This window comes from Trachymyrmex cornetzi, unplaced genomic scaffold (assembly GCF_001594075.2).
Source record: "Trachymyrmex cornetzi isolate Tcor2-1 unplaced genomic scaffold, Tcor1.1 scaffold223, whole genome shotgun sequence".
In the NCBI taxonomy this organism is placed as follows: domain Eukaryota; kingdom Metazoa; phylum Arthropoda; class Insecta; order Hymenoptera; family Formicidae; genus Trachymyrmex; species Trachymyrmex cornetzi.
Genome location: NW_017296881.1, coordinates 3000676 through 3012853, shown reverse-complemented (window position 1 = coordinate 3012853; position 12178 = coordinate 3000676). Strand labels below are relative to the sequence as shown.

Here is a 12178-nt window from a genome sequence, read left to right as displayed (position 1 = left end):
ATAAAATACTCGTTAAAACATGAATTTTGCGCAATTTAGTAATTACAATAAATTATATAATAAATAAAATAATTTCCCTGTAAGATTGCGCAATTTAGTAATTACAATAAATTATATAATAAATAAAATAATTTCCCTGTAATAATTTTTCATGCATAAATATATATATATATATAAATATATGTATAAACATACATAAATATTCATAAACATGTATAATCATATATGAATATGTCCATACCATGTTTATATATCTCTTTTTCTTTTATAAAATTACTTTTTAGTGTAATAAACAAAATCAAGTTTGAAGAAATGTAAAAAAATTACTCGTGTACAATTATTATATAAAAGTATGTATAATTGTGTATGAGCAATTTTTCTTACATTTCCAAAATTGTTTTCTTCTAAAATAAACAATGCGAAAAGTATCCCTTTAATTATTTTTTATGTTTCCACGTTATTATTATTATTTCTATTACACTAAAAAGTAATTTTACAAAAGAAAGAGTAATGTATAAACGTACGGACGTACATATATATGATTATACATGTTTATAAATATTTATGTATGGTGATACATGCTAAAGATAAAGAATTGTTTACCGGGTTGTTTTAACGCTTTAATAATTATAAAAAATGAATTCCTTTTCATTCAAGATGTAAATTAATGCGCATATGCAATTATAGCGATCTGTTAAAAAGTCGAACGTTGCAATTTCCCGGGAAAAAATGTTATATATATATGAACATAGTCTACATATAATTATATATAAGTGTACATAAAATATGCTAATTTTTTATATAATTATATATAATTTCATATGAAATATTTTTTCCCAGATTAATTAATAATATGAGATAAAATAATATGAGATAATCACTTCTTATATTTACATATTTATGTAGATATACTCTACATATTTCTTGCAAATTAGTATTCTGTTATAAAACCTACTGTTTTTTTTTTATTTCTTACAAAATCTATAATCGATTCGAATGATCATAGAAATGCACCAATCAAATGTTTAATTTAAAAGGTGCCATGTTGTTGTGTCCATGACGTGATTGGTCCGCTCCTTTACGCATCTGCATTAATAATCCATTGAAATATAAATTTACATATCATTTGCATTTCGCTATTATTCGTTCTTATATAATGTATACAGTCATCTAAAGGTTCCAACTATTCATGGACCTAATTTAACCTTATTGGCGCGATGAGTGCGAAGACTCTTAAGAGTGCATAATACTGCATAAGAGTGTTAAGAGCGATTAAGAGGAGCAGAATATGTTCTGTGGGAGCAGAGCAGAGAAGACAAGTCAAGAACTTGGTGGTGATAATTCGGCTTATCGTTATCGGCTTGTTTTCGCAAATTCACTACAGTTCACCATATATATAATTCGATTCAATTTATATTTTTTCGTATAATAAGAAAGTGCTAGTATCACCTGAACTAGTCAATAAAATGACTACTAACCTCCTGTTTGTTGAATCAATGGAAATACTGCGGAATAGTTTGTCGCACTACCACACTTTGTTAGAAGCGATTCTGATAGTTTCGATAGTGTGGTTTATTTCTAAGAAACGAAGTAACCAGGATTCAGTACTTTCAAAAGAATTGGTGGAGAACAAATTAGCAGAGTGGCGGCCGGAATCTCTCGTACCGGAATCATCGAAGAATCATCCTTCGTTAAATCCGAAATACGTCACTTCTAAAGTCGGAAAGCGAGTGATAGTTGATGGAAAAAATTGCCTTAATTTGGGTACACATAACTATTTAGGTTTCAGCGACAAAGCAGAACTGATAGAAAGTGCTGCAGCGGCTATAAAAAAATACGGCGTTGGATCTTGCGGACCACGAGGCTTCTATGGAACCGTCGACGTACATCTTGAATTAGAAGAACGTTTAGCTAAATTTATGGGCGTGGAAGAAGCAATAATATACTCGTATGGATTCGTCACTGTGTCGAGTGCAATTCCAGCTTATTGTAAACGTAAAGACTTAATATTTGTGGACGAGCAAGTAAATTTTGCCATACAAAAAGGATTGGACGCATCTCGAGGAAATATTCGATATTTCAAACACAATGATGCTCAAGATCTACGTAATCTCTTAATGAAACAAGAGGAAATAGATAAAATACATCTTAAAAAGGGTACAAAAGTCAAACGTTTCCTGATTATAGAAGGTATTTATATGAATACAGGAAACATCTGTCCTCTACCAGAATTATTGGCTCTATGTAAGGAGTACAAATTGAGAATCTTTATCGACGAGTCAATATCATTTGGTACCATCGGGCTGCATGGAAGAGGTGTTACTGAATACTTTAACATTCCTATAAGTGAAATAGATATGATAATGGGTGAGGAGTAATTATTAAAGCCAAATATTTCTTTTTAATATATGAATGCATATATAATAGTATGTATTTATATATTATATATTATTGTTATATATTATATATTATTGTTATATATTATATATTTATATATTATTGTATATATTTTTAGGATCTTTAGAATGGGCTATAGGATCTATTGGTGGCTTTTGTGTAGGAGCCACCTTTATCATCAATCATCAACGATTATCTGGCCTTGGTTACTGTTTCTCAGCTTCTCAACCACCTCTCTTGGCATCCACTGCTATCACTTCTTTAGATATGATTGAAAATAATTTAGAAATATTCCAGTCTTTGAGAAATAATGCTTTATCGATACACAATGGTCTCAAAGAAATCTTAATGTTAGAGTGCTCTAGTTTTGCAGAATCGCCTTTGAAGCATGTATATTTAAAGGAGCAGAAAGATCGTGCCATAGAGGAGAAATTACTATCTGCAATTTCAAATAAATGTATAGAAAATAACTTGGCGATTATAGTGCCTGTCTATTTGGAAACTGAAATAATGTTACCCAGACCTAGTCTTAGACTTTGTATATCTGTTAGTCTGGATAACAGTGATATCAAGTTCGCACTAAACACTTTAAAGAAGTGTACAGAAGAAGTTTTGTTGTCATTTTGTGAATGAAATAAATGAAACTTGAGAAAGAATTATATTTTAAGATATGTTCAGCTTGTATATCAGAAATGCATCTATTTATACATATCATATCCTGTGTATCAACACGGATATTGATTCGTCCATATAGCTTTTTTGTACGATGAAAATATAGTTATTAAGATAAAATAGAGCTTTGAAAACATTGCTACACACCTATTCTTTTAATATTTCATAGAAAAATGACATCAAATTTTATAAACTTGTTAATGAATATTAATCCCTTTAGGGATTATTGTTCACAATTGTGAAAAAATCTAAGCGTGTATGATAAAATAAAAATTACAATTTATAAATAAATCGGTGTTAATAAATAAATACTTTAATATTGTAAAACAAACCTTTCTAAGCTATATATTTGACAATCAAATAGTTTAGTTAGAAAAATTCACTGAATACAACTTACGTGGAGGAGCAGATTTTCAAAATGTTTTGTCCAAAAATTTTATTCTTTTAGTTAGAGATAGCGTAATGTTTAGTGTTGAAAGACTCGTATAAGCTACTCTGGGATATTCATTTTTTCATCTTTAATTTATATGCTGAAAAAACTTAGACATTCGAATGCATTTATATTAAACAAATGCATTTAATTAGAGAAAAATAAAATGCATTTGTTTAACGTTTTTAGCAATTGTTTAGCAATTTGGTTAACATTTCATATGCTACTGATTAGCAGTTATTTTTTTCTAGTTTTCTAAAAATTATAAATTTAAAAAGTCTGCTCTTCATATGATTATATAAAGCCGCCTGCTATAATACAACGGCAACAACTTGTAATACTTGCAAACCGCTTTATTATTATAATAGATACAGATACGCTCTTATTAGTTGTCTCTCGTTTCAGGTTCTTCGTCGTATGCCGCCATGACCTTCTCCATAATTTCCCATAACTTATCTCTCGCTAAATCTTTGCAGAAAACCTGTAACAAAATAATTTACATATAAACCTATTAATATAAACTGATATAGAGACATGTAATACTCACATTAAACCATGGCTGTTGATCGCATTCATCCATCAAAGGTACAACCACGCCATAAATTTGCAATGACAAATTAATACAAGCTATCGCTATTAAATTCGGTGGATAGTCAAGAATAGCTGGGGAATGATGAAAATCTTGCAATAATGCCATGCTTGTTTTGGCGACAGGATACTTGGACCATTCTTCTTCGCCAAACCAAGCTTGTAAAGATCGTAGAAAATGAAGCATGTACTGCAACAAAGTATAATGTGGTTATTAATACGTTGACACACATGTACGTTAACATTATTAGTTAATAATATTTGCGATACCTTATGCGGATGTACAGGCGTAACCTGAAACTTGAGCATCCTCATGATTAAAAGTTCAGCTTGAACAATCGCATCTCTCATACTCCAATACTGATCTCCAAGATCAAGCGGCTGAGATCCTCTATGAAGTGTATTGTAAGACACATTCATTACGTCTCGTATTTTTAGCGTATCATCCTTTACTTTACCAGCGAGATAAAGACAAGTTGCAGCTAAAAGCTAAAAAAAGATAAAATTTGTCAAGTTTAATCAGAACTTATCTAGAATCTCGAAATAATTATACTATAACTCATTTTTACATAATTATCATATCCCTGTGGTGTCGCTTCTTTAATAAATCTATGATATAGCGTAGCAGCGGTAGCAATTGTCAATGGGTGAGCTTCCAATTTCAAACCTACAATTCAAACAACTATTATATAAAAAATCATATTTTATAGACAACTTTCTAATGACAAAATTATTGTTATAACAACATACCGCATTCAAAAATAAATCTTGAAACCGTAAAGCTGTCATTGTTCTTGGTATAATCGATTGTAATACTTTTTTGTAATGTATTCCTTTTCTCACGTTGCATTGCAAGAACGTCGATCACATCTTTCATCTTTGAGCTAAAAACGTGCAAAAAATGAATTAAGAACCGATTGTTCCATCTTCGGATAAACTATGTGGTAATCTATCTACTGAATAAACAAAAGAATAAAAGTAAAAGCATAAGAGAGCGGGGGCCGATTGTTTCTTTTTGGTAAATTTTACCTGTTGGGTAAGTAGCAAGATGATCCCATCACATGTACGTGTACATGTACATGTATGACGGATTACCAGATATATCTCACAGGTAAAATTTACCAAAAGATGGAACAACCAGGCCTAAGAGTGTAAAACAGCGAAATGAACCAAAAGGTGGAGCAATCTAGTCTAAATATATTAAACAAAAGAAAAAAAGAAACAAACATGGCTCGATATACAACAAACTTCAAGAATAACAATGAGTGTCAGAATTATGTCAGCATAGCGTTGAGAAAATATTGAAAAGCATTTGATCTGTCAAGAGTAAACTGGCGTATAACCTTATCTCAGTGTCATCCAATGTGAACTCATTGTACCTGAGAGTTTCGGTGCCGGTTGGCTCTGAAGGATTCATCGCGGATATACTTGTCTCCGCAGAAAAGGTCTCGTTTAAAAATTGTGTAAGCACGCTAGTGAAAAAACTTCAGTTTCCAACTCATTCAGGTACAAGAGATCCTAACCCGAGAGAAACCTGAGAGCGGCCATACCGCCATACCGGCTTTTTTCATATGACGCGCAAAAACCAGCAAAAATCTACCCGTATGTTAGCGGCATCAACGTCATTTTGTATAAAATGATGTGAACTACGTATCACATTATCGACACCGTTGATAAAGTCGTATTGTCAAAAATTGGATTTTAAAAAGAAAATGTTATATTTTATGATATATAATTAAAGAAAGTTTGCAAAAAAAATTTGTTCTCTCCATACACGTCATCAAAGTTGAAATTTATTTTTCAATTCTTTAAGGTTTATTTTAAATAATGCCATCTGTAGAGCGAAATCGTTCCAGAGACAGGAACATGAGGTTTCAAGTCTGGATAGATGCGAGATTGGACAGAAGCAAGATTGGACAAAAGGAAGATTGGACAAAGCAAGATTGGACAGATAGAAGATATTGAACGAAAGCAAGATTGGCCAGGGTACTAACGAGATACTATTAAAGACCCTCGGCGCTTCTAGAAATTCGCGTGCCTGTTAAAATTTAAGTAATTAAGAGTAATAAACTATTAATACGGTACTAATTTCATAATTTATTAGTTTTGTAGACATGTACATACGTATGTTTAAAACTTAATATTTTTCGATTTTTATTTAAAATGTGATTTTAATTATATCATCCGAGTTTAATTATCAATAGAGATGATAACTGCAGGAAAAATTGTGATTTTTCGGCAATATATAAGATATTATATCATTAAAAGTATGCATACTTATTTATCCAGCAATATTCACCCTGCATCCGATTTGCGTCGTACGACGCATTAGGCCTGTTCTTTTTGGCTGAACTTTTGCACCAGTTCATCTTTCTTCCTTTTTTTCTCCAGGAAGAAAGAAGAGGAAGAAAGATGAACTGGTGCAAAAGTTCAGCCAAAAAGAACAGACCTTATATCGCGACTCGCGACTGCTTACAGCGCCACCTTAACGGCGACCTGATTGGGACCATAAAGCGGGGAGCACAGACTCTTGCATAACGCATAACACATGAGGCATAAGAAATTGAACCAACCAGAGTTCTCTATTATATGGAAGGGAAAGAAACGGAGAACTTCGATTGGTACATATTCTTATGCATTACGTGTTATGCGTTATGCAAGAGTCTGTGCTCCCCGCTTAAATATTCGTCCCCACCATGTGACTTAGGCACAGTATATACTTGGGTCTCCTAACTCCTTTTGGACAATCTGAACTTCATCTTCTTACGTTGTCTGTTCGTAAGCGCGTTGCGCGAGACGAATTGATGTTCATCTCGCCGTCGTCTGTCTCGTAGGTTATGTCGCGTTGATAGCACGTATTAAAATCGCGATCGCGTATTAAAATCCGTAAAATCACGTGCGAATCGGTCTCGATCTATGACTCCGCGAGCGAGAAATTAAACAAGTCGTAGAATCGCACAGCATTCTGTCCTCCATTAAAAGGATCGGGTGAACACCCTCGAGAATCTTCGCTTATTGCGTTGCTTTTCGCTAACATTGAAATTCCGAAGATTCTCGTCTTGCTTTCTTCTCGGTGGACGTGACGTAAAAAGAAGAGAAAGAAAGAAGGAAAGGGAGACAGAGAAAGAGAGAGAAAAAAAAGCCGCGTCCAAATCGACGCCCAGAGACAATAAATAACGTGCAGGAAAATAACGAGATGTCGGCGTCTCCTATTGCCAGACAGGCCACCCAGAGCCAGAGCATACCATCTAAGAGGATCGTCATTCATGATCCCAACCAGCTACCGGTCGACTACTCGTCCACTCCTGGAGGCACGCTCTATTCCACGACGCCGGGAGGTCAGTGCATCCACATTTTCCGATTCTCTCTCATCACGTTTTTTTTAACTCGCCCGCATCTCCGAGACATCTAAGCTACAATCCCCAAGTTGTCGACGGCTCCCTGTAAAACTTACGGAAAATATATTTTAGACCGGTATTTGTAATCTATTTTTGAGCTAATAAAATACAGATTTTAATTAGGACTAATTAGCGACTGGTAGCCCTTATTGACTGAATTTTAGGATTAAGACCGAAACATAAACTAAGCATTGAGTAAAGTCTTAAGATATAAGCCAAGAGCTGTATTAGCATCTTAAGACGTTCCCAGGATGGTCTTAAAATAAGAACGGACTATGAATATCTCGCTTACAATTGTTAAGGACACACATTTAGCTGGTGCTCAGTTAATAATGGCGATTGGCGGATAAATTGGTCTGTTTTCTGTTCCCGCACTAGACTGTTCTAAGAACTTTCTTTCTCGCTTTAAGTTCCAAAAGTGTACACTAGTTCAGCCACAGAAAACAGACCTAAGATCAGATAAAATAAAAAAAAAAAAATTCTTTTGTAGAACCATGTCCATCTCCGAAATTCACCAAAAATAAAAGAAAGAAAACCCGAGTTTTACTTTTATCACGAGGATCTTATGATCTCGATATTGTACGCAAAGTCATTTACGATCTCGCCGAATAATATGCGCACGTGCAAAGCGCCGTCAAGGCCATTGATATTTACGCACAACGCAATCGTATCTTTCTCTTTCTCCCCGCGCACACGTATGTACATACGCATACGCGTAAATACGTCCTGATAACAAACTGTTACGTAATACCCGTTTCGGCGTGGGTCTGCCTCGTCGCCCGTTTGCATGGAAAATATTCAACGCTTTTGTGCTGCATACGCGAAATTATATCCTATTGAAGTAGTCGGTCAATTATCAGCTCGCGATAATGCGCGACCTTGACGTTAATCCATGGCCGACATGCAGAGCGACGGCCGGCAGATCATTTTAGTCAAGAACTTCTGGATGCTTCGGTGACACAATTTGACAAAAATATCGTTATATCTTTAGGTCTGTTTTCTATGGTTGAACTAGTGTACACTTTTGGAACTTAAAGTGAGATAGATATACGTTTGATATTTGTTTAAAGCGAGAAAGAAAGTTCTAGAATAGTCTTCTTCTTCTATATTTGTATGGCCCTGGTTCCAACTGTAGTTGGATTCACGTGGCCAGTCTTATCAAAAAAGGATGGAAAAGCAGAATTGCTTTCTCAAATAGAATACAATGCACCGGCCACCTCGAATCTGGCGAGTAGAACAAAGGATGATGCAATCAAAATTAAGATGGTGAGGCGCTCTTTCAAACACTGGACGCCTGCGACTACGGCGCTTCCATGCCGCACGGCCACGCGCCAAGACGGATAAAGGGACTGTGGAAAATGAAATACACGGCACAGTCAAAGTCGGCAACGCTTTTCAAAAAATTTAATCGAGGTGACGCAGCACCCGAGACAAGAGGGAACACGTCCGATCCGCTCGAGTGGTCTGACGAGACTCTTCTAGAACAGTTTAGTGCAGGAATAGAAAACAGACCATTTGTTACTCATGCTGAGAAAGAGAAAATGAAGCTTGTGTCGATTTGTATTATTAAATGGAAAGCATCCTAATGACCTTTGAATATTCCCTCCTTTGTTTTTATGTATAATTCATAATATATTGTACATTGATATATTAATTTATTAACATATTTAATTTAAATACCTTATGAATGAAGTTTATTTACTTGAGCTCATTTCCAAGAAAGGACTTGGTCTAAAAATGTCTTACACATTCATCCACGCCTTATAAATTAAAGGCTAACTAGAACTTTTGATTAGCATATCTACATTGGTTTACGCACCTACTTTCCAGATTATATATATGTAGGTATAGCTTATCTATCTACGGCAACCTTTACGACTTGTATATCATATCAACATTATTTACAACATTTAACATTATTTATAATTATTATCATATTGTTACTTTATTACAAAATTCACATACATAATGTAAATATTTTGTAATTATATTTGTAAGTTTCCATAAATTATAATTACATATTATGAGAAAAGATAACAGCATGTTAATTACCTGTATGTAAAATCATAGAATTTAACCTTTTCTTTTTTTTTTTTTAATATTTTCTCCAAATACCACGTTAATGTTTTTAGCTATCGCTCTCAAATAATCTGGACTTTTATTTTCTGGAAGGAAAAGAGAGAAAATATTAAAATTAAATTTGAACAAAATTAAAAAATAGAAAGACTTTTTTCTCTCAAGGAGAAAGTGATTTATTAAAGTAATAGAGATAAAACGAACGTGATTCAAATGACGAAGCCACAGATCCCCGTGCTACTTCTTGAAGGGTTAAATTTATTAAGGCTGAAGTTCAGATCGCCGGACTCGACATTGAACGGGTAATATTGAATATTAGTTCTACTTATTGCGTTTTTAGCGAACGATAGAAGGATAACTTATCGTGTTAATGTTTACACTTTTATATGCGCATCACTTTGATCGCAAGCAAAGAGAAGGCGAGCCGCGAAGTAAATACGTCCGTTATAAAAAAATGCGAATTGAAATTATACTGGGTGTCTTGTCATTTCCTTCGGTTTGCGGATTCTTTCATCAATTCCAAACGGGTTTTTTCCACGTACACGTTAGCTTCTAGAGCGATGAATAATACCACTTTTAGTTATTAATCATATTGACAACTGCAGTTCACTTATCAGATAATGTTTCAAGTGGTCTTTAACAAAACCTTGTTCTTGAAGTTCAAAGCATCTAACAGCAAAAATTTTTAAAAAATTGTACAAAAGATTGCATTATTAAATTTTTAATACGGTCGAATGAGTTTGAATGATTTATTATTTAATTTAGAAAATTGTCAAACGAGCGGAATGACTTTTAAAAATGATATATTATCGTTGAATATCTCTACTGATAATTCGACTCTACTCTCAAAGAATTCGATTGTTGACATAACAATTAATATAACAATATTATTCTTTTTCTTAAGTCTATATTATGAAAATCGTAATCTAATCTATCCGCAAATGTTTACATGTTAATATTTTTATTTGTAATGATAAATAATTCTCTCCGAGATCTGTGCGATTTATACGTATCTATAATTAGAGCAATCGACATATCCCGAATAAAATAACATTTTGTAGATTTACAATAAATACTATAAATATACAATATGAAAGTATCGATAAAGTGATCACTTTTCCGATCAAATTTTTTAGATTTCTCAAAAAAATCTCGGTTTCCGGTTCAAATTAAAAATATCTAGACATGAAAATCATATAAGTAAAAAAATCTAATTAAGATATAATAGATAATTCACGAGTGGTGGTGTGTGACGAGCAGTTAGCTACTTCTCTTCTTTTTCCTTTAACATGACGCAAACGAAACTCGGTAATGAGATTGTCAGTGAATTCGCAAACCAGGTGAGTGAAGCCAGGTCGCATGCACTCGGGACATTGTTGTTCCTTGCCCCGCAATGTTTCCTGGGGCGTTAAACAGCCAAGGCCGAATTAATGCGTGCGCGCGCGATACATACCAACGTCGCCTGATGCGTAATCGGTGACGCGTGTAATGTTTATCGCTCGTGCCACGCCAGCGCGGCGCGCAGAAAGTCACGGCGATCTGAAAAACAAGGGTATATAGCGTGAAAACGACTGGACCTTCAAGATAACTTTAGCCGCGACAGTGAGCGCGCTTCGTAAATCTCGCGTAAAATCTCAATACGTAAACAATGACGGTCAATAGACAGCCGCTTCGCAGATGGACACGTGTTCTTATCGAACCGCTGCGAAACTGTGATGAATTCCTTCTTTATTATTATTATTATTATTCAGGTTGGTGAACGATTTGGCTAGATAAGAGAGAAAGACGCTACTCAGTCGAAGAAAATTGTTGACTCACGTGGTTTCTGATCTAGTCGAGTGATATTCCAAGTTAATACATGTTCTTCTCTGTGGATATTTACATTTGTTATTGAAAGAGAATGTGGATATTTACATTATGTTTGTTATTGAAAGAGAATTTTTTTTGTCAAATAAATTTTGATCAAGCTTCTTTAAAAAAATATAAATTTATTTCACCTTGTGCTAAAAAAAAGAACGAAACAGTACGTAAAAAAAAAAATGAGACTCGTGTTACGCGAATTAAAACGGACGTGACTTATACAAAGAAATTCTAACGTCTCTTGGTTGACTTTATATCGCACTATCTTTACTTTCTGCGATTATGTTTGTTTTGGCATCCTCGCCGACCCTTGCACTCCTTTCAAGTTAGGTAGGTGTCCGTACAGAAATACATTTGTATAAATAGGCAGCGTGCATCGCTTTTCGTATAACTGTCGGGCCATTGTGTCGTTTCTGCGTGCAATCGTTATCCATTATACAAATTCTTTTTTTGAACTTCGGCCCATTGTTCCATCCTATTGTAGTCAAATCTTATTTGTATTTTTCTGACTAAAAAAATTTATTACTTAAAGCACAAAGATTCACTGAAATCTCTTCTGTCGACTCTACTCGGTAACCATAAAGTTACAATTATGTCAAACTTGCGATAAAAATAACTTTAACTTTGTCCAATAATCGTTAATATTATAGTCTTATCAGATAATTTTTATATATAATCATAAAAATTACAGCTTCAAATGTAACTTGTATATAAAAATACAAATTGCGTCGCAAGAAATACCAAGTATTTTTTTATG

The 12178-nt window shown here is 33.9% G+C and overlaps 3 protein-coding genes across 5 annotated transcripts in view; 2 read left to right on the top strand and 1 right to left on the bottom strand.

Moving 5' to 3' along the window:
- Positions 1 to 1466: 1466 nt before the first annotated feature.
- Spt-I (serine palmitoyltransferase subunit I) lies at positions 1467 to 3210 on the top strand. The gene is made up of 2 exons (XM_018506046.1): positions 1467 to 2367; positions 2516 to 3210. The coding sequence occupies exons 1-2, from the start codon at positions 1467 to 1469 to the stop codon at positions 3028 to 3030; spliced, it is 1416 nt and encodes a 471-aa protein (XP_018361548.1). The 3' UTR covers positions 3031 to 3210.
- Positions 3211 to 3824: 614 nt separating this feature from the next.
- koko (cyclin Q) lies at positions 3825 to 5667 on the bottom strand. 2 transcript variants are annotated; one of them, XM_018506054.1, is made up of 6 exons: positions 5431 to 5667; positions 4838 to 4971; positions 4657 to 4754; positions 4358 to 4576; positions 4047 to 4277; positions 3825 to 3980 (listed from the first exon to the last, which is right to left on the bottom strand). In XM_018506054.1, exons 1-6 carry the CDS (start codon positions 5502 to 5504, stop codon positions 3885 to 3887), a joined length of 852 nt encoding a protein of 283 aa, XP_018361556.1. In that variant the 5' UTR covers positions 5505 to 5667; the 3' UTR covers positions 3825 to 3884. The 2 variants fall into 2 exon arrangements, with proteins under 2 accessions (XP_018361556.1, XP_018361557.1); XM_018506055.1 differs by having other exon boundaries at positions 5467 to 5666.
- A 1172-nt stretch (positions 5668 to 6839) lies between these two features.
- The window catches only part of Thor (eukaryotic translation initiation factor 4E binding protein thor), a 6290-nt gene continuing 951 nt past the window's right edge, over positions 6840 to 12178 (top strand). Inside the window, exon 1 of one of the 2 annotated variants that reach the window (XM_018506254.1) lies at positions 6840 to 7425. In XM_018506254.1, coding sequence (XP_018361756.1) covers positions 7284 to 7425 — 142 coding nt within the window. In that variant the 5' untranslated portion in view covers positions 6840 to 7283. Of the gene's footprint in view, positions 7426 to 10784; positions 11313 to 12178 lie in introns of those variants that run through there. The other variant, XM_018506255.1, reaches the window with a different exon arrangement.